The sequence below is a fragment of the Oncorhynchus mykiss genome, unplaced genomic scaffold (genome assembly GCF_013265735.2).
Source record: "Oncorhynchus mykiss isolate Arlee unplaced genomic scaffold, USDA_OmykA_1.1 un_scaffold_246, whole genome shotgun sequence".
NCBI classification, from domain to species: domain Eukaryota; kingdom Metazoa; phylum Chordata; class Actinopteri; order Salmoniformes; family Salmonidae; genus Oncorhynchus; species Oncorhynchus mykiss.
The window spans coordinates 193,317-221,104 of NW_023493706.1; the positions used below are offsets into that span (position 1 = coordinate 193,317).

Below are 27,788 nucleotides of genomic sequence, written 5' to 3' on the forward strand. Positions count from 1 at the left end.
GTTCTAGATCTATACTGTAACATATCTATACTGTTCTAGATCTATACTGAAACAGATCTATACTGTTCTAGCTCTATACTGTTAACATATCTGTACTGTTCTAGATCTATACTGTAACAGATCTATACTGTTCTAGATATACACTGTAACAGATCTGTAGCAGGTCTATCAGTGTAACAGATCTGTAGCAGGTCTATCAGTGTAACAGTACCAGTACCTGTATGAGTGTATGTTGTTGAGACCCGTCAGTAGTTTTAATCCTGTCATCCTCAGTCCTGTGTCCTCCAGCCCCAGACAGAACCTCCTCCTCAGCGTTCTACACTGGTCCAAAAGGTTCCACACTACGAAGGCGTCGGCGGGGCACAGCGGAACCCCTTGGAACGACAGAACCTCGGGAAGGTTCCGTACCAGGTGCCTGACCAAGTGGATGTCGCCTGTCTCGTAAACGCAGTGACACGCCTCCAGGAGCCGAGCGGGGCTCAGGTCGCCATGGTGAAGGTTCTCCAGGTGTGATATCACAGCGGCTCGCTTGGCCGCCACCACTTTCATGGCGCCGGTATCCAGGGTGGCCAGATCCCAGAGTTCCGCATTGTTCCGGAAAAGCAGCCCGACAGCGAATCTCTGAGCAAGGTCCAGACACTCTCCCTGAGGCCGTCGCCTCCCCCTGGGCTGCAGAGTAGAGTAGAGTAGAACAGAGTAGAATAGAGTAGAACAGAGTAGAATAGAGTAGAACAGAGTTGAGTATAATAGAGTAGAGTAGAACAGAGTAGAGTAGAACAGAGTAGAGTAGAATAGAGTAGAGTAGAACAGAGTAGAGTAGAACAGAGTATAGTAGAGTAGAACAGAGTAGATCAGAGTAGAACAGAGTAGAATATAGTTGAATAGAGTAGAATAGAATAGAGTAGAATAGAATAGAGTAGAACAGAGTAGAGTACAACAGAGTAGAGTAGAACAGAGAAGAATAGAGTAGAGTAGAACAGAGTAGAATAGAACAGAGTAGAGTAGAATAGAGTAGAACAGAGTAGAGTAGAATAGAGTAGAATAGAACAGAGTAGAACAGAGTAGAGTAGAACAGAGTAGAGTAGAATAGAGTAGAGTAGAATAGAGTAGAATAGAACAGAGTAGAGTAGAACAGAGTAGAGTAGAACAGAGTAGAACAGAGTAGAGTAGAACAGAGTAGAACAGAGTAGAGTAGAATAGAGTAGAATAGAACAGAGTAGAACAGAGTAGAGTAGAACAGAGTAGAGTAGAATAGAGTAGAACAGAGTAGAGTAGAACAGAGTAGAGTAGAACAGAGTAGAATAGAACAGAGTAGAGTAGAACAGAGTAGAGTAGAATAGAGTAGAACATAGTAGAGTAGAACAGAGTAGAGTAGAACAGAGTAGAGTAGAATATAGTAGAGTAGAACAGAGTAGAGTAGAATAGAGTATAACAAAGTAGAGTAGAATAGAGTAGGACAGAGTAGAGTAGAACAGAGTAGAGTAGAACAGAGTAGAGTAGAACAGAACAGAGTAGAGTAGAACAGAGTAGAGTAGAGTAGAACAGAGCAGAACAGAGTAGAGTAGAACAGAGTAGAGCAGAACAGGGTAGAGTAGAACAGAGTAGAATATAGTAGAGCAGAACAGAGTAGAGTAGAACAAAGTAGAGTAGAATAGAGTAGAACAAAGTAGAGTAGAACAGAGTAGAGTAGAACAGAGCAGAACAGAGTAGAGTAGAACAGAGTAGAGCAGAACAGGGTAGAGTAGAACAGAGTAGAATATAGTAGAGCAGAACAAAGTAGAGTAGAACAGAGTAGAGTAGAACAGAGTAGAGTAGAACAGAGTAGAGTAGAACAGAACAGAGTAGAGTAGAACAGAGTAGAGTAGAGTAGAACAGAGCAGAACAGAGTAGAGTAGAACAGAGTAGAGCAGAACAGGGTAGAGTAGAACAGAGTAGAATATAGTAGAGCAGAACAGAGTAGAGTAGAACAGGAGCACATTTACACGTTAGTCATTTGGCAGACACTCTTATCCAGAGCCACTTCCTGTCAGTACATTCATCTTCAGGAAGCTGTGAGGAACAACCACATATCACAGATATAGGAAAGACACAGACTCCGAGCTAGGAGGTGCTAGTTCAGGTCATAGTCTACAGAGGGACATATGGACAGACAGAGTTTCAATAGAAAACAGTCATTCTACCTGTGGTAGTATCTGGGCCAGCAGAGCGCGGTCAGACACACAGCTGGAGACGGACAGGTGGGCCCCGCCCAGAAAGCTTTGCAGGAAAGGGTGGGCCCAGGACAGGATGTTGTCGGAACTCACGCCGCCACCGTCACCATCTCTGCCCTGCTCCCCCCTCAGCCAGTGAGAATGGACAAGTCCAGTCCTCAGGCCAAACAACCGCAGCTTGACACAGACGGTATTGTCCAGAGTCAGGGTCAGGAGAGATGAATGACCTTTAACCCCCTGCCAAGCCAGACCGCTCAACTCTGACAGAACACACCTGTTCTCTTCCTCTCTCTCTTTCTCTTTCTCTTCCTCTCCCTCCACCCTCTCTCTCTCTTCCTCCTCCCTCTTCTCCTCTCTCTCTTCCTCTTCCTCCTCCCTCTCTCTCACTTCCTCCTCCCTCTTCTCCTGTCTCTCTTTCTCTCCCTCCTCCCTCTTCATCTGTCTCTCTTTCTCTCCCTCCTCCCTCTCTCTCTCTTCCTCCCTCTTCTCCTCTCTCTCTTTCTCTCCCTCCTCCCTCTCTCTCTCTTCCTCCTCCCTCTTCTCCTCTCTCTCTTTCTCACCCTCCTCCCTCTCTTCCTCCTCCCTCGTCTCTATCCTCCTCTTCTCGTCTTCTAATTGATTTTGGGATTGAGTGTGAGAGCGAGTGCGGATGTGTGTTCGTGTCCAGTTGCGTGTGTGTTTCAGGGTGTGTTTTTGACTGTGTTTAAGGGTGTGAGTGTGTGCCTGGGTTTGAGTTTGGGGTAGGGTTTGACAGTGTGTGTTTTTCCGGGTGTGTCGTCTCATCTTTAGTAGCAACACACTGTAACACAGTCCCGTCAGCGTGGAGGGGAGTGGGTCCGAAACATCCCAGTGTTCTAGAAGCAGACAGACCATGTGACACAGAGCTGGGTTCCAACACATAGACAGAAGGTACGGCTGGCTATGGAGCCTGGTGAGGGCTAGGACTGGGACTGGGACTGGGACTGGGACTGGGACTGGGACTGGGGCTAGGACTGGGACTGGGACTGAGGTTGGGACTGGGGCTGGGACTGGGATTGGGACTAGGACTGGGACTGGGACTGAGGCTGAGGTTGTGACTGGGACTGAGGCTGAGGTTGGGACTGGGACTGAGGCTGAGGTTGTGACTGGGACTGAGGCTGGGACTGGGACTGGGACTGAGACTGGGACTGAGGCTGGGACTGAGACTGGGACTGAGACTGAGACTGGGACTGGGACTGGGACTGGGACTGAGACTGGGGCTGAGGCTAGGACTGAGTCTGGGACTGGTGCTAGGACTGAGTTTGGGACTGGGATTGAGTCTGAGGCTGGGACTGAGGTTGGGGCCTCTAGGGACTGTCCAGAGAAGTATTGTCCCAGGTATCTCTCGATGTCCGGAGGGGAGAAGCCAGAGAGTTCCAGGAGGCTGTCAGCCCGTCTCAGCAGCCCACTGACGGTGCCTCGTGGTCGGGCAGAGAGGAGCAGAGAGCAGCCTGGTAGCAGCTTCCTCTGGAGCAGACCTGAGAACAGCTGTCTAACGCTGTAGTTCTCCCCTTTACTGTCATCCGCTGGAGACTGAAGCAGCCCCTCCAAGTCACGCACCACCTCGAAGCCATCGAATATCACCAGCACACGCTCCGGGACAGAGAGGACCTGATTGAAGACATCCCGTGGGTGGGGGCAGGAGAGGTGTAGGAGGAGGGACCGTAGGCTATAGGTCGGCTCGGGGGGGAGGGTCAGAGCCTTACCGTCCAGTAAGAACACAAAGTCAAACTGAGGCAGGAGGCCGTCGGACCAATCAACGCAGAGCTTCTTGATGAGCGTGCTTTTGCCCATGCCGGCGTTGCCTAGCAACACGATGGAACGTTTGGGTTTTGCCCCGGGGGAGCTCTCAAACACCTGACGACAAACACAGACAATAAATACATTCATTATTAATTACACTTATTATTATTTATAATTATAATTATAATTCATTATTTAATTACTTTTCCTGACAGACAGAATCATAAACCGAGGAAGAAAAACCTGTAATGACAACGTAACGACAGCCTTCGGACTAAATACTAATAGTGTCTCTGTAGGTGACGACGTAACGATGATGTCACAGGGTCTGACCTGACTCCTGGCCAACGAGCCCCGCCTCCTCTCCGCGTCTCCGATAACGACCAAATCTTTCTCCAGGCACTTGCTGGTGTTCTTCCCTGAGCCAATCAGGATCTGCCTCTGGACCAATCGCACGTCAACATAGTGGGACGCCAGGCTAAGGCCCGCCTCCATCTCCTGTTGAGACAACGTCATTGGTTGGAGAGACAGGTAGAGTTGTCTTTTGAAAAAAAGTCCCAACTATCTGTTCCCCTTGGTCTTACCTGGCACATTCCCCTCAGGTGAGCCTTGGCTTGGTGAATGTACTCCTCTGTAACACACACACACACACACACACACACACACACACACACACACACACACACACACACACACACAGCAACATTCTCAAGTGATTGCCTTTGTTTAAGATGTTTTTTGCATATATAGGGTACAGGGTCAGGAGGAAGAGAGGACAGAGAGACAGGGAGGACAGAGAGACAGGGAGAGGACAGAGAGGACAGAGAGGACAGAGAGACAGGGAGAGGACAGAGAGGACAGAGAGGACAGAGAGACAGGGAGAGGACAGAGAGACAGGGAGAGGACAGAGAGACAGGGAGAGGACAGAGAGACAGGGAGAGGACAGAGAGACAGGGAGAGGACAGAGAGACATGGAGAGGACAGAGAGGACAGGGAGAGGACAGAGAGACATGGAGAGGACAGAGAGACAGGGAGAGGACAGAGAGGACAGGGAGAGGACAGAGAGACAGGGAGAGGACAGAGAGACAGGGAGAGGACAGAGAGACAGGGAGAGGACAGAGAGACAGGGAGAGGACAGAGAGACAGGGAGAGGACAGAGAGACAGGGAGAGGACAGAGAGACATGGAGAGGACAGAGAGACAGGGAGAGGACAGACTCTAACTCACCTGTCCTGGGGGAGAGGGGGGAGGCAGAGGGGGGAGACAGGGCTTGGCTGGCACAGTCAGACAGAGACCCAGGAGGATACGAACACATCGAGTCTGGAGCTACCTCACCGTCAACTACACACACACACACACACACACACACACACACACACACACACACACACACACACACACACACAACATGAGTAACAACCACACCCAGTATTCAAACTGACTCATGTTGATTGACTTATTGACTCAGTATCAGTGAGGTCAGTGATGACTGGATGAATGAATGAATGAATGAATGGATGAATGAATGAATGAATGGATGAATGAATGGATGGATGAATGAATGAATGAATGGATGGATGAATGAATGAATGAATGGATGAATGAATGGATGGATGAATGAATGAATGGACGGATGAATGAATGAATGAATGGATGAATGGATGGATGAATGAATGAATGGATGAATGAATGGATGGATGAATGAATGAATGGATGGATGAATGGATGGATGAATGAATGGATGATTGAATGAATGGATGAATGAATGGATGAATGAATGGATGAATGAATGAATGGATGAATGAATGGATGGATGAATGGATGAATGGATGGATGAATGAATGAATGAATGAATGAATGAATGAATGGATGGATGAATGAATGAATGAATGAATGGATGGATGAATTGATGGTATTCCCCCTCTGAAGGAAGCTGCTCTCAGTCATGCAGGAAGTAAATCCCCCTGTCTCATCAATGACTCTGAGTAGAACCATATTCCCTATATATAGTGCACTACTTTAGACCAGAACCCTATAGAACCCTATTCCCTATATATAGTGCACTACTCTTGACCAGAGCCCTATAAAACCCTATTCCCTATATAGTGCACTACTTTAGACCAGAGCCCTATAGAACCCTATTCCCTATATATAGTGCACTACTCTTGACCAGAGCCCTATAGAACCCTATTCCCTATATATAGTGCACTAGTAGGGCTCTGGTCTATAGTAGTGCACTATGTAGGGAATAGGGCTCTGGTCTAAAGTAGTGCACTAGATAGGGAATATGACTCTGGTCTATAGTAGTGCACTATATGGGGAATAGGGCTCTGGTCCATAGTAGTAAACTATATAGGGAATAGGGCTCTGGTCTATAGTAGTGCACTATGTAGGGAATAGGGCTCTGGTCTAAAGTAGTGCACTAGATAGGGAATAGGGCTCTGGTCTATAGTAGTGCACTATATAGGGAATAGGGCTCTGGTCTATAGTAGTGCTGTATATAGGGAATATGGCTCTGGTCTAAAGTAGTGCACTATATAGGGAATAGGGCTCTGGTCTATAGTAGTGCACCAGATAGGGAATAGGACTCTGGTCTATAGTAGTGCACTATATAGGGAATAGGGCTCTGGTCTAAAGTAGTGCACTAGATAGGGAATAGGGTGCCATATGGGAGTCACTCTATCAGTCACAACACAGTACAAAGTTGGGTCAAATTGAGGTGTTGATGTTGGTCAGCACTCACCTGGAGAGAGAGGTAGGACGTCGAGGGTTCTAGGAGACAGCGAGGGAGAAGACACTGCAAGGACACAGTACGTCAGGTAACACACGCAGGCACACAGACTCACGGAAACACAGAGTCACGGAAACACAGAGTCACGGACACACAACACAGAGTCACGGACACACAGAGTCACAGAGTCACGGACACACAACACAGAGTCACGGACACACAACATAGAGTCACGGACACACAACACAGAGTCACGGACACACAGAGTCACGGACACACAACACAGAGTCACGGACACACAGAGTCACAGAGTCACGAACACACAGAGTCACAGAGTCACGGACACATAACACAGAGTCACGGACACACAGAGTCACGGACACACAGAGTCACGGACACACAACACAGAGTCACGGACACACAGAGTCACAGAGTCACGAACACACAGAGTCACAGAGTCACGGACACATAACACAGAGTCACGGACACACAGAGTCACAGAGTCACGGACACACAGAGTCACAGAGTCACGGACACACAACACAGAGTCACGGACACACAGAGTCACAGAGTCACGGACACACAGAGTCACAGAGTCACGGACACACAGAGTCACAGAGTCACGGACACACAACACAGAGTCACGGACACACAGAGTCACAGAGTCACGGACACACAACACAGAGTCACTGACACACAACACAGACTCACGGACACACAGAGTCACGGACACACATACTCACGGACACACAGACTCACGGACACACAGAGTCACGGACACACATACTCCCGGACACACAGACTCACGGACACACAGAGTCACAGACTCACAGAGTCACGGACACACAGAGTCACAGAGTCACAGACACACAGAGTCACAGAGTCACAGACACACAGAGTCACAGAGTCACGGACACACAGAGTCACGGACACACAACACAGAGTCCCAGACACACAGAGTCACGGACACACAGAGTCACGGACACACAGAGTCACAGACACACAGAGTCCCGGACACACAGAGTCACGGACACACAGAGTCACGGACACACAGACTCACAGAGTCATGGACACACAGAGTCATGGACACACAGAGTCACGGACACACAGAGTCCCGGACACACAGAGTCACAGACACACAGAGTCACAGACACACAGAGTCACAGACACACAGACTCACGGACATACATGTTCCATTGTTGGAGCTAGAAACAGGAGCATTTTGCTCCACTGTTGGAGCTAGAAACAGGAGCATTTTGCTCCACTGTTGGAGCTAGAAACAGAATCATTTTGCTCCACTGTTGGAGCTAAAAACAGAAGCATTTTGCTCCACTGTTGGAGCTAGAAACAGGAGCATTTTGCTCCACTGTTGGAGCTAGAAACAGAAGCATTTTGCTCCACTGTTGGAGCTAGAAACAGGAGCATTTTGCTCCACTGTTGGAGCTAGAAACAGGAGCATTTTGCTCCACTGTTGGAGCTAGAAACAGGAGCATTTTGCTCCACTGTTGGAGCTAGAAACAGAATAATTTTGCTCCACTGTTGGAGCTAAAAACAGAAGCATTTTGCTCCACTGTTGGAGCTAGAAACAGGAGCATTTTGCTCCACTGTTGGAGCTAGAAACAGGAGCATTTTGCTCCACTGTTGGAGCTAGAAACAGGAGCATTTTGCTCCACTGTTGGAGCTAGAAACAGGAGCATTTTGCTCCACTGTTGGAGCTAGAAACAGGAGCATTTTGCTCCACTGTTGGAGCTAGAAACAGGAGCATTTTGCTCCACTGTTGGAGCTAGAAACAGGAGCATTTTGCTCCACTGTTGGAGCTAGAAACAGGAGCATTTTGCTCCACTGTTGGAGCTAGAAACAGGAGCATTTTGCTCCACTGTTGGAGCTAGAAACAGAAGCATTTTGCTCCACTGTTGGAGCTAGAAACAGAAGCTTTTTGCTCCACTGTTGGAGCTAGAAACAGGAGCATTTTGCTCCACTGTTGGAGCTAGAAACAGGAGCATTTTGCTCCAATGTTGGAGCTAGAAACAGGAGCATTTTGCTCCACTGTTGGAGCTAGAAACAGAAGCATTTTGCTCCACTGTTGGAGCTAGAAACAGAAGCTTTTTGCTCCACTGTTGGAGCTAGAAACAGGAGCATTTTGCTCCACTGTTGGAGCTAGAAACAGGAGCATTTTGCTCCACTGTTGGAGCTAGAAACAGGAGCATTTTGCTCCACTGTTGGAGCTAGAAACAGGAGCATTTTGCTCCACTGTTGGAGCTAGAAACAAGAGCATTTTGCTCCACTGCAGGAGCTAGAAACAGAAGCATTTTGCTAAACGTTGTACGCTACCAATGAACTTTGATTTGACTCACAGACACACACACACTCACTCAGTATGTAGGTGGGAGATCTTGAGAAGCCGAAAACAGGGGCTTGAACCAGCTGCAGCTCTGAGCCATCTGTAAGGACACAGAGCACAGGTTACTCTCTCACACACAGAGCACAGGTTACTCTCTCACACACAGAGCACAGGTTACTCTCTCACACACAGAACACAGGTTACTCTCTCACACACAGAACACAGGTTACTCTCTCACACACAGAGCACAGGTTACTCTCTCACACACAGAGCACAGGTTACTCTCTCACACACAGAGCACAGGTTACTCTCTCTCTCTCTCTCTCTCTCTCTCCCTCCCTCCCTCCCTCCCTCCCCTCCCTCCCCTCCCTCCCTCCCTCCCTCCCTCCCCTCCCTCCCTCCCTCCCTCCCCTCCCTCCCTCCCTCCCTCCCTCCCTCCCTCCCTACAGATGGACTATATGAAACATCTCCATTGAAAGTGCTTTATGAGTCCAGCATTAACTCTTCATGTGTCTGGGGAAACCAGCACATACCACCATCATCATCACACTTACTGCTACACGAAGAGACGAAAGTAGCAGTCCCAAACCCAGGAATGTAAAGGAGAGAAGGAGCGATCTGGACAAGTCTGGGAGGAGGAGGAGAGAGAGTCACGGCCGAGAGGGGAGGAGAGCCAGCACAGCCTACAGAGAACACAAAAAAAAAATATTCAGTTTGATTAATTCAGTTCCATTTTAAAAACAAGCCAAGAACATCAATACCTAAAGTAAAAGGTTAGACTTTATCACTTCTGAACCCCACGTTCCTCTATACCAGTCTCTCAGCCACACTACCTCACTGTAGAGGAACTGAACCCCACGTTCCTTTATACCAGTCTCTCAGCCACACTACCTCACTGTAGAGGAACTGAACCCCACGTTCCTCTATACCAGTCTCTCAGCCACACTACCTCACTGTAGAGGAACTGAACCCCACGTTCCTCTATACCAGTCTCTCAGCCACACTACCTCACTGTAGAGGAACTGAACCCCACGTTCCTATATACCAGTCTCTCAGCCACACTACCTCACTGTAGAGGAACTGAACCCCACGTTCCTCTATACCAGTCTCTCAGCCACACTACCTCACTGTAGAGGAACTGAACCCCACGTTCCTCTATACCAGTCTCTCAGCCACACTACCTCACTGTAGAGGAACTGAACCCCACGTTCCTCTATACCACTCTCTCAGCCACACTACCTCACTGTAGAGGAACTGAACCCCACGTTCCTCTATACCAGTCTCTCAGCCACACTACCTCACTGTAGAGGAACTGAACCCCACGTTCCTTTATACCAGTCTCTCAGCCACACTACCTCACTGTAGAGGAACTGAACCCCACGTTCCTCTATACCAGTCTCTCAGCCACACTACCTCACTGTAGAGGAACTGAACCCCACGTTCCTCTATACCAGTCTCTCAGCCACACTACCTCACTGTAGAGGAACTGAACCCCACGTTCCTTTATACCAGTCTCTCAGCCACACTACCTCACTGTAGAGGAACTGAACCCCACGTTCCTCTATACCAGTCTCTCAGCCACACTACCTCACTGTAGAGGAACTGAACCCCACGTTCGTCTATACCAGTCTCTCAGCCACACTACCTCACTGTAGAGGAACTGAACCCCACGTTCCTCTATACCAGTCTCTCAGCCACACTACCTCACTGTAGAGGAACTGAACCCCACGTTCCTCTATACCAGTCTCTCAGCCACACTACCTCACTGTAGAGGAACTGAACCCCACGTTCCTCTATACCAGTCTCTCAGCCACACTACCTCACTGTAGAGGAACTGAACCCCACGTTCCTCTATACCAGTCTCTCAGCCACACTACCTCACTGTAGAGGAACTGAACCCCACGTTCCTCTATACCAGTCTCTCAGCCACACTACCTCACTGTAGAGGAACTGAACCCCACGTTCCTTTATACCAGTCTCTCAGCCACACTACCTCACTGTAGAGGAACTGAACCCCACGTTCCTTTATACAAGTCTCTCAGCCACACTACCTCACTGTAGAGGAACTGAAGTAAAGACAGTCGGGGCCCGCAGCGAGGGTCCCCAGTCCGGGGCCCGCGGCGAGAGTTCCCGCACCAGAGGCGCCACCAAAATGGGGTGAGCCAGAGGTGGATCGGGGGCCACGTTCCGCACCAGAGACGCCACTGCGGATAGATGCCCACCCAGACCCTCCCCTGTAGGTTCAGGTTTTGCGGCCGGAGTCCGCACCTTTGGGTGGTGTTACTGTCACGTCCTGACCTTAGAGAGCCTTTTTATTTTGGTTTGGTCAGGGTGTGCACACTACAGGGATAAGAGAGAGTGATGGAGTGCACACTACAGGGATAAGAGAGAGTGATGGAGTGCCCACTACAGGGATAAGAGAGAGTGATGGAGTGCACACTACAGGGATAAGAGAGAGTGATGGAGTGCACACTACAGGGATAAGAGAGAGTGATGGAGTGTACACTACAGGGATAAGAGAGAGTGATGGAGTGTACACTACAGGGATAAGAGAGAGTGATGGAGTGTACACTACAGGGATAAGAGAGAGTGATGGAGTGTACACTTAAGGGATAAGAGAGAGTGATGGAGTGTACACTACAGGGATAAGAGAGAGTGATGGAGTGTACACTACAGGGATAAGAGAGAGTGATGGAGTGTACACTACAGGGATAAGAGAGAGTGATGGAGTGTACACTTCAGGGATAAGAGAGAGTGATGGAGTGTACACTACAGGGATAAGAGAGAGTGATGGAGTGTACACTACAGGGATAAGAGAGAGTGATGGAGTGTACACTTCAGGGATAAGAGAGAGTGATGGAGTGTACACTACAGGGATAAGAGAGAGTGATGGAGTGTACACTACAGGGATAAGAGAGAGTGATGGAGTGTACACTACAGGGATAAGAGAGAGTGATGGAGTGTACACTACAGGGATAAGAGAGAGTGATGGAGTGTACACTTCAGGGATAAGAGAGAGTGATGGAGTGTACACTACAGGGATAAGAGAGAGTGATGGAGTGTACACTACAGGGATAAGAGAGAGTGATGGAGTGTACACTACAGGGATAAGAGAGAGTAATGGAGTGCACACTACAGGGATAAGAGAGAGTGATGGAGTGTACACTACAGGGATAAGAGAGAGTGATGGAGTGCACACTACAGGGATAAGAGAGAGTGATGGAGTGTACACTACAGGGATAAGAGAGAGTGATGGAGTGTACACTTCAGGGATAAGAGAGAGTGATGGAGTGTACACTACAGGGATAAGAGAGAGTGATGGAGTGTACACTACAGGGATAAGAGAGAGTGATGGAGTGTACACTACAGGGATAAGAGAGAGTGATGGAGTGTACACTACAGGGATAAGAGAGAGTGATGGAGTGTATACTTCAGGGATAAGAGAGAGTGATGGAGTGTACACTACAGGGATAAGAGAGAGTGATGGAGTGTACACTACAGGGATAAGAGAGAGTGATGGAGTGTACACTACAGGGATAAGAGAGAGTGATGGAGTGTACACTACAGGGATAAGAGAGAGTGATGGAGTGTACACTACAGGGATAAGAGAGAGTGATGGAGTGCACACTACAGGGATAAGAGAGAGTGATGGAGTGCACACTACAGGGATAAGAGAGAGTGATGGAGTGTACACTTCAGGGATAAGGGAGAAGGTAGAAACAGAGTTGGTTCTTACCTCTGATGGGAGAGTCTGTCTGAGTCTCTCTCTTCCTCTGTCCGTCCACAGGCTCTGTCGCTCTCCTCTTCGCTCTCTTCCTCTGTCTGTCACCAGGCTCTGTCGATCTCCTCTTCCTCTGTTCGTCACCAGCCTCTGTCGATCCCCTCTTCCTCTGTCCGTCACCAAGCTCTGTCTCTCTCTTCCTCTGTCCGTCACCAGCCTCTGTCGATCCCCTCTTCCTCTGTCCGTCACCAAGCTCTGTCAGGGACAACATCACAGAGGACACTGTTGTTTCAATCAACCAATCAACCAACTGTTGCTGACGTCATACCTCTATATGGGGCCGTTGTGAGTGCAGGCTTCTGCTACGGTCAAGCAGAAACAACAGCTTATTTAAGTCTTTAATAAGCCAAGTAGAAACAACAGCTTATTTAAGTCTTTAATAAGCCAAGCAGAAACAACAGCTTATTTAAGTCTTTAATAAGCCAAGCAGAAACAACAGCTTATTTAAGTCTTTAATAAGTCAAGCAGAAACAACAGCTTATTTAAGTCTTTAATAAGTCAAGCAGAAACAACAGCTTATTTAAGTCTTTAATAAGCCAAGCAGAAACAACAGCTTATTTAAGTCTTTAATAAGCCAAGCAGAAACAACAGCTTATTTAAGTCTTTAATAAGTCAAGCAGAAACAACAGCTTATTTAAGTCTTTAATAAGCCAAGCAGAAACAACAGCTTATTTAAGTCTTTAATAAGCCAAGCAGAAACAACAGCTTATTTAAGTATTTAATAAGCCAAGCAGAAACAACAGCTTATTTAAGTCTTTAATAAGCCAAGCAGAAACAACAGCTTATTTAAGTCTTTAATAAGCCAAGCAGAAACAACAGCTTATTTAAGTCTTTAATAAGTCAAGCAGAAACAACAGCTTATTTAAGTCTTTAATAAGCCAAGCAGAAACAACAGCTTATTTAAGTCTTTAATAAGCCAAGCAGAAACAACAGCTTATTTAAGTCTTTAATAAGCCAAGCAGAAACAACAGCTTATTTAAGTCTTTAATAAGTCAAGCAGAAACAACAGCTTATTTAAGTCTTTAATAAGCCAAGCAGAAACAACAGCTTATTTAAGTCTTTAATAAGCCAAGCAGAAACAACAGCTTATTTAAGTATTTAATAAGTCAAGCAGAAACAACAGCTTATTTAAGTCTTTAATAAGCCAAGCAGAAACAACAGCTTATTTAAGTCTTTAATAAGTCAAGCAGAAACAACAGCTTATTTAAGTCTTTAATAAGCCAAGCAGAAACAACAGCTTATTTAAGTCTTTAATAAGCCAAGCAGAAACAACAGCTTATTTAAGTCTTTAATAAGCCAAGCAGAAACAACCGCTTATTTAAGTCTTTAATAAGCCAAGCAGAAACAACCGCTTATTTAACCAGGTAGTCTAGTTGAGAACAAGTTCTCATTTACAACTGCGACCTGGCCAAGATAAAGCAAAGCAGTTCGACACATACAACGACACAGAGTTACACATGGAGTAAAACAAACATACAGTCAATAATACAGTAGAAACAAGTCTATATACGATGTGAGCAAATGAGGTGAGATAAGGGAGGTAAAGGCAAAAAAAGGCCATGGTGGCAAAGTAAATACAATATAGCAAGTAAAACACTGGAATGGTAGATTTGCAGTGGAAGAATGTGCAAAGTAGAAATAAAAATAATGGGGTGCAAAGGAGCAAAATAAATTAATTAATTAAATACAGTAGGGGGAGAGGTAGTTGTTTGGGCTAAATTCTAGATGGGCTATGTACAGGTGCAGTAATCTGTGAGGTGCTCTGACTGTTGGTGCTTAAAGCTAGTGAGGGAGATAAGTGTTTCCAGTTTCAGAGATTTTTGTAGTTCGTTCCAGTCATTGGCAGCAGAGAACTGGAAGGAGAGGCGGCCAAAGAAAGAATTGGTTTTGGGGGTGACTAGAGAGATATACCTGCTGGAGCACGTGCTACAGGTGGGCGCTGCTATGGTGACCAGCGAGCTGAGATAAGGGGGGACTTTACCTAGCAGGGTCTTGTAGATTACCTGGAGCCAGTGGGTTTGGCGACGAGTATGAAGCGAGGGCCAGCCAACGAGAGCGTACAGGTCGCAGTGGTGGGTAGTATATGGGGCTTTGGTGACAAAACGGATGGCACTGTGATAGACTGCATCCAGTTTGTTGAGTAGGGTATTGGAGGCTATTTTGTAAATGACATCGCCAAAGTCAAGGATCGGTAGGATAGTCAGTTTTACGAGGGTATGTTTGGCAGCATGAGTGAAGGCGGCTTTGTTGCGAAATAGGCAGCCGATTCTAGATTTAATTTAGGATTGGAGATGCTTAAAGTGAGTCTGGAAGGAGAGTTTACAGTCTAACCAGACACCCAGGTATTCGTAGTTGTCCACGTATTCTAAGTCAGAACCGTCCAGAGTAGTGATGTTGGACAGGCGGGTAGGTGCGGGCAGCGATCGGTTGAAGAGCACACATCAGAGACTCACCAGCAGCAAGAGCGACATCATTGATGTATACAGAGAAGAGAGTCGGTCCAAGAATTGAACCCTGTGGTACCGCCATAGAGACTGCCAGAGGTCCGGACAACAGGCCCTCCAATTTGACACACTGAACTCTGTCTGAGAAGTAGTCGGTGAATCAGGCGAAGCAGTCATTGTCGAGTCTGCCGATGAGGATGTGGTGATTGACAGAGTCGAAAGCCTTGGCCAGGTCAATGAATACGGCTGCACAGTATTGTTTCTTATCGATGGTGGTTAAGATATCGCTTAGGACCTTGAGCGTGGCTGAGGTGCACCCATGACCAGCTCTGAAACAAGATTGCAAAGTGGAGAAGGTATGGTGGGATTCAAAATGGTCGGTAATCTGTTTGTTGACTTGGCTTTCAAAGACCTTAGAAAGGCAGGGTAGGATAGATATAGTTCTGTATCAGTTTGGGTCGAGAGTGTCCCCCCCTTTGAAGAGGGGGATGACCGCGGCAGCTTTCCAATCTTTGGGGATCTCAGACAATACGAAAGAGAGGTTGACCAGGCTAGTAATAGGGGTGGCAACAATTTCAGCAGATAATTTCAGAAAGAAAGGGTCCAGATTGTCTAGCTCGGCTGATTTGTAGGGGTCCAGATGTTGCAGCTCTTTCAGAACATCAGCTGAACGGATTTGGGAGAAGGAGAAATGGGGAAGGCTTGGGCGAGTTGCTGTGGGGGGTGCAGTGCTGTTGACCGGGGTAGGGGTAGCCAGGTGGAAAGCATGGCCAGCCGTAGAAAAATGCTTATTGAAATTCTCAATTATGGTGGATTTGTCAGTGGTGAAAGTGTTTCCTATCTTCAGTGCAGTGGGCAGCTGGGAGGAGGGGTTCTTATTCTCCATGGACTTTACAGTGTCCCAGAACTTTTTTGAGTTAGTGTTGCAGGAAGCAAATTTCTGCTTGAAAAAGCTAGCCTTGGCTTTTCTAACTGCCTGTGTATATTGGTTTCTAACTTCCCTGAACAGCTGCATATCACGGGGGCTGTTCGATGCTAATGCAGAACGCCATAGGATGTTTTTTTGTGCTGGTCTAGGGCAGTCAGGTCTGGGGAGAACCAAGGGCTATATCTGTTCGTGGTTCTAACTTTCTGGAATGGGGCATGTTTATTTGAGATGGTGAGGAAGGCATTTAAAAATAATAATAAAAATAATAATAATAATAATAATAATAATAAGTCAAGCAGCAACAACAGTTTATTAAAGTCTTTAATACGCCAAGCCATTTATATCTGAATGAGGCGCGTTTACCTCTCTGTGTCTCGCAGTTCTGTTTCTGGTCGCCTGACTCGGCCACAGCTGTCGGCATGGCAACCTCACCTACACACCACACCAGACAGAGGAAGTGAGAGAGTTGACTCTGGGACCTGGCATCACCGGGTATAGAAACACAACCACTAGAACAGACAGATGGCGTCACCGGGTATAGAAACACAACCGCTAGAACAGACAGATGGTGTCACCAGGTATAGAAACAAAACCACTAGAACAGACAGATGGTGTCACCAGGTATAGAAACAAAACCACTAGAACAGACAGATGGTATCGTAAAAACACAACCGCTAGAACAGACAGATGGCATCACCGGGTATAGAAACAAAACCACTAGAACAGACAGACAGCATCATAGAAACACAACCACTAGAACAGACAGATGGCATCATAGAAACACAACCACTAGAACAGACAGACGGCATCACCGGGTATAGAAACACAACCACTAGAACAAACAGACGGCATCATAGAAACACAACCACTAGAACAGACAGACGGCATCATAGAAACACACCCACTAGAACAGACAGACGGCATCATAGAAACACAACCACTAGAACAGACAGACGGTATCATAGAAACACAACCACTAGAACAGACAGAAGGCATCATAGAAACACAACCACTAGAACAGACAGACGGCATCATAGAAACACACCCACTAGAACAGACAGACGGCATCATAGAAACACACCCACTAGAACAGACAGACGGCATCACCATGTATAGAAACACAACCACTAGAACAGACAGACGGCATCACCAGGTATAGAAACACACCCACTAGAACAGACAGACGGCATCATAGAAACACAACGACTAGAAGCACCTGTTTCTAAACTCCTCACCAGTCTGTATGTCCACAGTAAAGTGGAGTGACTCTGGGACCTCACCAGGTATAGAAACACAACATCTAGAAGCACCTGTTTCTAAACTCCTTACCAGTCTGTATGTCCACATTAAAGTGGAGTGACTCTGGGACCTCACCAGGTATAGAAACACAACGACTAGAAGCACCTGTTTCTAAACTCCTCACCTGTCTGTATGTCCACATTAAAGTGGAGTGACTCTGGGACCTCACCAGGTATAGAAACACAACAACTAGAAGCACCTGTTTCTAAACTCCTCACCTGTCTGTATGTCCACAGTAAAGTCCAGGTCAAACAGAGCATCTGAAACGGAGAGAAAAATGCTTTGAGTCAATCAGCCAGTCACTGTGTGTGTGTGTGTGTGTGTGTGTGTGTGTGTGTGTGTGTGTGTGTGTGTGTGTGTGTGTGTGTGTGTAACTTACCATTGAAGTCAAAAGGAAAATCCTCATGTTCCAGAAAGCCATCCAGGTCTAATTCTGAGAAACAGGAAGAAAACAGTCAAACAGCCAATCACCTTCCCTGGTTCTGACTAAACAGTCAATCATCTTCCCTGGTTCTGACTAAACAGCCAATCACCTTCCCTGGTTCTGACTAAACAGCCAATCACCTTCCCTGGTTCTGACTAAACAGCCAATCACCTTCCCTGGTTCTGACTAAACAGCCAATCACCTCCCCCGGCTGTGACTAAACAGCCAATCACCTTCCCTGGTTCTGACTAAACAGCCAATCACCTTCCCTGGTTCTGACTAAACAGCCAATCACCTTCCCCGGCTGTGACTAAACAGCCAATCACCTTCCCGGCTGTGACTAAACAGCCAATCACCTTCCCTGGTTCTGACTAAACAGCCAATCACCTTCCCCGGCTGTGACTAAACAGCCAATCACCTTCCCTGGTTCTGACTAAACAGCCAATCACCTTCCCTGGTTCTGACTAAACAGCCAATCACCTTCCCTGGTTCTGACTAAACAGCCAATCACCTTCCCTGGTTCTGACTAAACAGCCAATCACCTTCCCTGGTTCTGACTAAACAGCCAATCACCTTCCCGGCTGTGACTAAACAGCCAATCACTTTACCTGGCTGTGACTAAACAGCCAATCACTTTACCTGGCTGTGACTAAACAGCCAATCACCTTCCCTGGTTCTGACTAAACAGCCAATCACCTTCCCTGGTTCTGACTAAACAGCCAATCACCTTCCCTGGTTCTGACTAAACAGCCAATCACCTTCCCTGGTTCTGACTAAACAGCCAATCACCTTCCCTGGTTCTGACTAAACAGCCAATCACCTCCCCGGCTGTGACTAAACAGCCAATCATTTTACCTGGCTGTGACTAAACAGCCAATCACTTTACCTGGCTGTGACTAAACAGCCAATCACCTTCCCTGGTTCTGACTAAACAGCCAATCACCTTCCCTGGTTCTGACTAAACAGCCAATCACCTTCCCTGGTTCTGACTAAACAGCCAATCACCTTCCCTGGTTCTGACTAAACAGCCAATCACCTTCCCTGGTTCTGACTAAACAGCCAATCACCTCCCCCGGCTGTGACTAAACAGCCAATCACCTTCCCTGGTTCTGACTAAACAGCCAATCACCTTCCCTGGTTCTGACTAAACAGCCAATCACCTTCCCCGGCTGTGACTAAACAGCCAATCACCTTCCCGGCTGTGACTAAACAGCCAATCACCTTCCCTGGTTCTGACTAAACAGCCAATCACCTTCCCCGGCTGTGACTAAACAGCCAATCACCTTCCCTGGTTCTGACTAAACAGCCAATCACCTTCCCTGGTTCTGACTAAACAGCCAATCACCTTCCCTGGTTCTGACTAAACAGCCAATCACCTTCCCTGGTTCTGACTAAACAGCCAATCACCTTCCCTGGTTCTGACTAAACAGCCAATCACCTTCCCGGCTGTGACTAAACAGCCAATCACTTTACCTGGCTGTGACTAAACAGCCAATCACTTTACCTGGCTGTGACTAAACAGCCAATCACCTTCCCTGGTTCTGACTAAACAGCCAATCACCTTCCCTGGTTCTGACTAAACAGCCAATCACCTTCCCTGGTTCTGACTAAACAGCCAATCACCTTCCCTGGTTCTGACTAAACAGCCAATCACCTTCCCTGGTTCTGACTAAACAGCCAATCACCTTCCCTGGTTCTGACTAAACAGCCAATCACCTCCCCGGCTGTGACTAAACAGCCAATCATTTTACCTGGCTGTGACTAAACAGCCAATCACTTTACCTGGCTGTGACTAAACAGCCAATCACCTTCCCTGGTTCTGACTAAACAGCCAATCACCTTCCCTGGTTCTGACTAAACAGCCAATCACCTTCCCTGGTTCTGACTAAACAGCCAATCACCTTCCCTGGTTCTGACTAAACAGCCAATCACCTTCCCTGGTTCTGACTAAACAGCCAATCACCTTCCCTGGTTCTGACTAAACAGCCAATCACCTTCCCTGGTTCTGACTAAACAGCCAATCACCTCCCCGGCTGTGACTAAACAGCCAATCATTTTACCTGGCTGTGACTAAACAGCCAATCACTTTACCTGGCTGTGACTAAACAGCCAATCACCTTCCCTGGTTCTGACTAAACAGCCAATCACCTTCCCTGGTTCTGACTAAACAGCCAATCACCTTCCCTGGTTCTGACTAAACAGCCAATCACCTTCCCTGGTTCTGACTAAACAGCCAATCACCTTCCCTGGTTCTGACTAAACAGCCAATCACCTCCCCGGCTGTGACTAAACAGCCAATCATTTTACCTGGCTGTGACTAAACAGCCAATCACTTTACCTGGCTGTGACTAAACAGCCAATCACCTTCCCTGGTTCTGACTAAACAGCCAATCACTTTACCTGGCAGTGACTAAACAGGAAGTGAAGTGAATATTATAACAACAACTATATCCGTTCCCTCATGAGTGAAAGGTTCTTGGGGCGCCCGAAAAGACACCTTTCCAAGGTGAGCAGGACTATTAGGAGATGGAGACACAAACGAAGTCGGGAGAAGAGGAATATTGGGACAGGGAGACAGGAAGGTGGATTTCTGGAGGAGGAATAGAGGAGGAGGAATATTGGGACAGGGATACAGGAAGGTGGATTACTGGAGGAGGAATAGAGGAGGAGGAGGAATATTGGGACAGGGATACAGGAAGGTGGATTACTGGAGGAGGAATAGAAGGGAGAAGAGGAATATTGGGACAGGGAGACAGGAAGGTGGATTACTGGAGGAGGAATAGAGGAGGAGGAGGAATATTGGGACAGGGATACAGGAAGGTGGATTACTGGAGGAGGAATAGAAGGGAGAAGAGGAATATTGGGACAGGGAGACAGGAAAGTGGATTACTGGAGGAGGAATGGAGGAGGAGGAATATTGGGACAGGGAGACAGGAAGGTGGATTTATCAGGAGGAGGAATGGAGGAAGAGGAGGAATATTGGGACAGGGAGACAGGAAGGTGGATTTCTGGAGGAGGAATAGAGGAAGAGGAGGAATATTGGGACAGGGATACAGGAAGGTGGATTACTAGAGGAGGAATAGAGGAGGAGGAGGAATATTGGGACAGGGAGACAGGAAGGTGGATTTCTGGAGGAGGAATAGAGGAGGACGAGGAATATTGGGACAGGGATACAGGAAGGTGGATTACTAGAGGAGGAATAGAGGAGGAGGAGGAATATTGGGACAGGGAGACAGGAAGGTGGATTTATGAGGAGGAGGAATAGAGTGTTACGGTGCAGAGTTGAGGGACTTAACGTCCTCTAATCATGTTCATCAACACTATGTCCTGTATAGAAGAACAGTTCCCTTTATAGAACAGTGTTTGGCTGCAGGGGTTAACAGTGTGTGTGTGTGTGTGTGTGTGTGTGTGTGTGTGTGTGTGTGTGTGTGTGTGTGTGTGTGTGTGTGTGTGTGTGTGTGTGTGAGAGAGATATGTGGAACTAAACGTTTTGTAATGAACAGTTCTCCTTTATAGAACAGTGTTTGGCTGCAGGGGTTAACAGTGTGTGTGTGTGTGTGTGTGTGTGTGTGTGTGTGTGTGTGTGTGTGTGTGTGTGTGTGTGTGTGTGTGTGTAGTGTGTGTGTGTGTGTGTGTGTGTGTGTGTGTGTGTGTGTGTGTGTGTGTGTGAGATATGTGGAACTAAATGTTTTGTAATGAACAGTTCTCCTTTATAGAACAGTGTTTGGGGGGGACTGCTGCTGATTGGAGGACGGCTCGTAAAAATGGCTGGAACGGAGCGAATGGAATGGCATCAAACCACGGAAACCATGGAAACCATGTGTTTGATACCATTCCACCTCGTCCTCTCCAGCCATTACTACAAGCCCGTCCTCCCAAATTAAAGTGCCACCAACCTCCTGTGGTTTGGGTGCAGGGGTTGTGTGTGAGTGAGTTATCCATACGGAACCAAACGTTTCTGAACATTGTCCTTTGTAGAACAGTGTTATGTTGCACGGTTACCTGGTAGCCCTATAACTACCAAGGTAATTGTTGCACGGTTACCTGGTAGCCCTATAACTACCAAGGTAATTGTTGCACGGTTACCTGGTAGCCCTTTAACTACCAAGGTAATTGTTGCACGGTTACCTGGTAGCCCTATAACTACCAAGGTAATTGTTGCACGGTTACCTGGTAGCCCTATAACTACCAAGGTAATTGTTGCACGGTTACCTGGTAGCCCTATAACTACCAAGGTAATTGTTGCACGGTTACCTGGTAGCCCTATAACTACCAAGGTAATTGTTGCACGGTTACCTGGTAGCCCTATAACTACCAAGGTAATTGTTGCACGGTTACCTGGTAGCCCTATAACTACCAAGGTAATTGTTGCACGGTTACCTGGTAGCCCTATAACTACCAAGGTAATTGTTGCACGGTTACCTGGTAGCCCTATAACTACCAAGGTAATTGTTGCACGGTTACCTGGTAGCCCTATAACTACCAAGGTAATTGTTGCACGGTTACCTGGTAGCCCTATAACTACCAAGGTAATTGTTGCACGGTTACCTGGTAGCCCTATAACTACCAAGGTAATTGTTGCACGGTTACCTGGTAGCCCTATAACTACCAAGGTAATTGTTGCACGGTTACCTGGTAGCCCTATAACTACCAAGGTAATTGTTGCACGGTTACCTGGTAGCCCTATAACTACCAAGGTAATTGTTGAACGGTTACCTGGTAGCCCTTTAACTACCAAGGTAATTGTTGCACGGTTACCTGGTAGCCCTATAACTACCAAGGTAATTGTTGCACGGTTACCTGGTAGCCCTATAACTACCAAGGTAATTGTTGCACGGTTACCTGGTAGCCCTATAACTACCAAGGTAATTGTTGCACGGTTACCTGGTAGCCCTATAACTACCAAGGTAATTGTTGCACGGTTACCTGGTAGCCCTATAACTACCAAGGTAATTGTTGCACGGTTACCTGGTAGCCCTATAACTACCAAGGTAATTGTTGCACGGTTACCTGGTAGCCCTATAACTACCAAGGTAATTGTTGCACGGTTACCTGGTAGCCCTATAACTACCAAGGTAATTGTTGCACGGTTACCTGGTAGCCCTATAACTACCAAGGTAATTGTTGCACGGTTACCTGGTAGCCCTTTAACTACCAAGGTAATTGTTGCACGGTTACCTGGTAGCCCTATAACTACCAAGGTAATTGTTGCACGGTTACCTGGTAGCCCTATAACTACCAAGGTAATTGTTGCACGGTTACCTGGTAGCCCTATAACTACCAAGGTAATTGTTGCACGGTTACCTGGTAGCCCTATAACTACCAAGGTAATTGTTGCACGGTTACCTGAGTCCTATAAACTACCAAGGTAATTGTTGCACGGTTACCTGGTAGCCCTATAACTACCAAGGTAATTGTTGCATGGTTACCTGAGTCCTATAAACTACCAAGGTAATTGTTGCACGGTTACCTGAGTCCTATAAACTACCAAGGTAATTGTTGCATGGTTACCTGAGTCCTATAAACTACCAAGGTAATTGTTGCATGGTTACCTGAGTCCTATAAACTACCAAGGTAATTGTTGCACGGTTACCTGAGTCCTATAAACTACCAAGGTAATTGTTGCACGGTTACCCGAGTCCTATAAACTACCAAGGTAATTGTTGCACGGTTACCTGGTAGCCCTATAACTACCAAGGTAATTGTTGCACGGTTACCTGGTAGCCCTATAACTACCAAGGTAATTGTTGCACGGTTACCTGGTAGCCCTATAACTACCAAGGTAATTGTTGCACGGTTACCTGGTAGCCCTATAACTACCAAGGTAATTGTTGCACGGTTACCTGGTAGCCCTTTAACTACCAAGGTAATTGTTGCACGGTTACCTGGTAGCCCTATAACTACCAAGGTAATTGTTGCACGGTTACCTGGTAGCCCTATAACTACCAAGGTAATTGTTGCACGGTTACCTGGTAGCCCTATAACTACCAAGGTAATTGTTGCACGGTTACCTGGTAGCCCTATAACTACCAAGGTAATTGTTGCATGGTTACCTGAGTCCTATAAACTACCAAGGTAATTGTTGCACGGTTACCTGGTAGCCCTATAACTACCAAGGTAATTGTTGCATGGTTACCTGAGTCCTATAAACTACCAAGGTAATTGTTGCACGGTTACCTGAGTCCTATAAACTACCAAGGTAATTGTTGCATGGTTACCTGAGTCCTATAAACTACCAAGGTAATTGTTGCATGGTTACCTGAGTCCTATAAACTACCAAGGTAATTGTTGCACGGTTACCTGAGTCCTATAAACTACCAAGGTAATTGTTGCACGGTTACCCGAGTCCTATAAACTACCAAGGTAACTTTAGTCAACTCTTGAGTTAAATTCAGGATAACTGGTACCACAAAAGTGGTTCACCATTTAGCCAGGTAATGGCAACGAATCCTTCAGAACAAACCTGCTCTGGGGGCAGCTAACAGGGCTAACAGGTGTTGGGGATGAATCAGAATAGTTGGGTAACATAGATAAGATGTTAACAGAGCTAACAGGGCTAACAGAGCTAACAGGGCTAACAGAGCTAACAGAGCTAACAAAGCTAACAAAGCTAACAGGGTAACAGAGCTAACAGAGCTAACAAAGCTAACAAAGCTAACAGGGTAACAGAGCTAAAAAGGCTAACAGGGCTAACAGAGCTAACAGAGCTAACAGAGCTAACAGAGCTAACAAAGCTAACAAAGCTAACAGGGTAACAGAGCTAAAAAGGCTAACAGGGCTAACAGAGCTAACAGGGCTAACAGAGCTAACAGGGGTAACAGAGCTAACAGAGCTAACAAAGCTAACAAAGCTAACAGGGTAACAGAGCTAAAAAGGCTAACAGGGCTAACAGAGCTAACAGAGCTAACAAAGCTAACAAAGCTAACAGGGTAACAGAGCTAAAAAGGCTAACAGGGCTAACAGAGCTAACAGAGATAACAGGCTAGTCCAGGGTAACTATATCTATGTAGAACAGTGTTTAGTCCAGGGTAACTATATTTCTGTGTTAGTCCAGGGTAACTATATCTCTGTGTTAGTCCAGGGTAACTATATCTCTGTAGATCAGTGTTTAGTCCAGGGTAACTATATCTCTGTGTTAGTCCAGGGTAACTATATCTCTGTGTTAGTCCAGGGTAACTATATATCTGTGTTAGTCCAGGGTAACTATATATCTGTGTTAGTCCAGGGTAACTATATCTCTGTGTTTAGTCCAGGGTAACTATATCTCTGTGTTAGTCCAGGGTAACTATATATCTGTGTTAGTCCAGGGTAACTATATCTCTGTGTTAGTCCAGGGTAACTATATCTCTGTGTTAGTCCAGGGTAACTATATCTCTGTGTTAGTCCAGGGTAACTATTTATCTGTAGAACAGTGTTTAGTCCAGGGTAACTATATCTCTGTGTTAGTCCAGGGTAACTATATCTCTGTGTTAGTCCAGGGTAACTATATCTTTGTGTTAGTCCAGGGTAACTATATCTATGTAGAACAGTGTTTAGTCCAGGGTAACTATATCTCTGTGTTAGTCCAGGGTAACTATATCTCTGTGTTAGTCCAGGGTAACTATATCTCTGTGTTTAGTCCAGGGTAACTATATCTCTGTGTTTAGTCCAGGGTAACTATATCTCTGTGTTAGTCGAGGGTAACTATATATCTGTGTTAGTCCAGGGTAACTATATCTATGTGTTAGTCCAGGGTAACTATATCTCTGTAGATCAGTGTTAGTCCAGGGTAACTATATCTCTGTAGATCAGTGTTTAGTCCAGGGTAACTATATCTCTGTGTTAGTCCAGGGTAACTATATCTTTGTGCTAGTCCAGGGTAACTAAATCTCTGTGTTAGTCTAGGGTAACTATATCTCTGTAGATCAGTGTTTAGTCCAGGGTAACTATATCTCTGTGTTAGTCCAGGGTAACTATATCTTTGTGCTAGTCCAGGGTAACTAAATCTCTGTGTTAGTCCAGGGTAACTATATCTCTGTAGAACAGTGTTTAGTCCAGGGTAACTATATCTCTGTGTTAGTCCAGGGTAACTATATCTCTGTGTTAGCCCAGGGTAACTATATATCTGTGTTAGTCCAGGGTAACTATATCTCTGTGTTGGTCCAGGGTAACTATATATCTGTGTTTGTCCAGGGTAACTATATATCTGTGTTAGTCCAGGGTAACTATATCTCTGTAGATCAGTGTTTAGTCCAGGGTAACTATATCTCTGTGTTAGTCCAGGGTTACTATATATCTGTGTTAGTCCAGGGAAACTATATCTCTGTGTTAGTCCAGGGTAACTATATCTCTGTGTTAGTCCAGGGTAACTATATATCTGTGTTAGTCCAGGGTAACTATATATCTGTGTTACTCCAGGGTAACTATATATCTGTGTTAGTCCAGGGTAACTATATCTCTGTGTTAGTCCAGGGTAACTATATATCTGTGTTAGTCCAGGGTAACTATATCTCTGTGACAGTCCAGGGTAACTATATCTCTGTGTTAGTCCAGGGTAACTATATCTCTGTAGATCCGTGTTTTGTCCAGGGTTACCTGGCAGAAAGTCTTCAACCTCAGGTGTAAGGGAGGGGGGCAGATCCATGATGTCCATATCCTGCATCCTGGCACCTGTTGACCAAATCACATTGGATCACCATATTCTACATCTATTGTACGCAGCAATCACGTGCCTAGGAACCAGATTTATGCTGTTAATACTGATGCGGGTTTGCCCTCGGAGGAAGTCCACCGTGTGCAGCTCACCCTGCACTAACATAAATAACATGAGAATGTCTACTTCTGATAAGTTTCCCAGTAAAGCAATGAAAACAAGCAAGCATCACAGAAAAGTGCTCAAAAATAGCCCACGTTAACCTACGTAGCTTTAAGAAACAAGGTTCATGAAATGAATAACTTGCTAGTAACAGATTACATTCATATTCTGACTACATCTGAAACTCTACTTAGACAATACCTTTAATGATACAGTGGTAGCAATACATGGTTATAACATTTACTAGAAAAGACAGGAATTCCAATGGTGGAGGTGTGGCTGTTTATATTCAAAACCACATTCCTGTAAAGATTAGAGAGGATCTCATGTTAAATACTGTTGATGTAATAATGGCTACAGATTAATCTGCCTCACCCAAAGCCCATTCTCGTGGGAAGCTGCTATAGACCACCAAGTGCTAACAGTCAGTATCTGGATAACGTGTGTGAAATGCTTGATAATATATGTGATATCAACTGAGAGTCAAAAATTTGGACACGCCGACTCATTCCAGGGTTCTAGAACACCTACACATTCCAGGGTTCTAGAACACCGACACATTCCAGGGTTCTAGAACACCGACACATTCCAGGGTTCTAGAACACCTACACATTCCAGGGTTTTTCTTATTGTTTAAACTATTTTCTACATTGTAGAATAACAGTGAAGACATCAAAACTATGAAATAACACAGATGGAATCATGTAGTAACCAAAAAAGTGTTTAGAAATTTTTGAATATATTTGAGATTCTTCAATATAGCCACCCTTTGCCTTGATGCCAGCTTTGCACCACTCTTGGCATTCTCTCAACGTAGGAAAACCAGTTCCAAAGGCTGGGCCTAATATAGTGTATGAGGTCATACAATATGTTTTGTAGTGATTCCCATGTTGTTGATGTAAAGAATATTTGTTGGTCCGTGGTGTGTAATGAGAAGCAACCCAGACGTTGCACTTGACACATTTATGAAATTGCTTATCCCAGTAACTAATAGGCACACACTCGTTAAGAACATGACTTGTTTAAAAAAAAAACTGTTAAAATCCCCTGTGGATTGATGAGGAGAGAGAGAAGAG

The 27,788-nt window shown here is 46.2% G+C and overlaps 1 protein-coding gene across 1 annotated transcript in view; it reads right to left on the reverse strand.

Annotated features, from left to right (window-relative positions):
- Nucleotides 1-27,788, reverse strand: part of LOC110512274 (MHC class II transactivator) — a 44,984-nt gene that overhangs the window by 10,755 nt on the left and 6,441 nt on the right. Inside the window, exons 2-15 of the mRNA XM_036973398.1 lie at nucleotides 26,493-26,567; nucleotides 17,874-17,927; nucleotides 17,713-17,754; nucleotides 16,559-16,627; nucleotides 12,779-13,018; nucleotides 9,597-9,725; nucleotides 9,074-9,142; nucleotides 6,714-6,767; nucleotides 5,198-5,311; nucleotides 4,556-4,602; nucleotides 4,305-4,469; nucleotides 3,378-4,085; nucleotides 2,181-2,585; nucleotides 218-669 (exon numbers count right to left, since the gene is read on the reverse strand). Coding sequence (XP_036829293.1) covers nucleotides 218-669; nucleotides 2,181-2,585; nucleotides 3,378-4,085; nucleotides 4,305-4,469; nucleotides 4,556-4,602; nucleotides 5,198-5,311; nucleotides 6,714-6,767; nucleotides 9,074-9,142; nucleotides 9,597-9,725; nucleotides 12,779-13,018; nucleotides 16,559-16,627; nucleotides 17,713-17,754; nucleotides 17,874-17,927; nucleotides 26,493-26,567 — 2,623 coding nt within the window. The remainder of the gene's footprint in view (nucleotides 1-217; nucleotides 670-2,180; nucleotides 2,586-3,377; nucleotides 4,086-4,304; nucleotides 4,470-4,555; nucleotides 4,603-5,197; nucleotides 5,312-6,713; nucleotides 6,768-9,073; nucleotides 9,143-9,596; nucleotides 9,726-12,778; nucleotides 13,019-16,558; nucleotides 16,628-17,712; nucleotides 17,755-17,873; nucleotides 17,928-26,492; nucleotides 26,568-27,788) is intronic.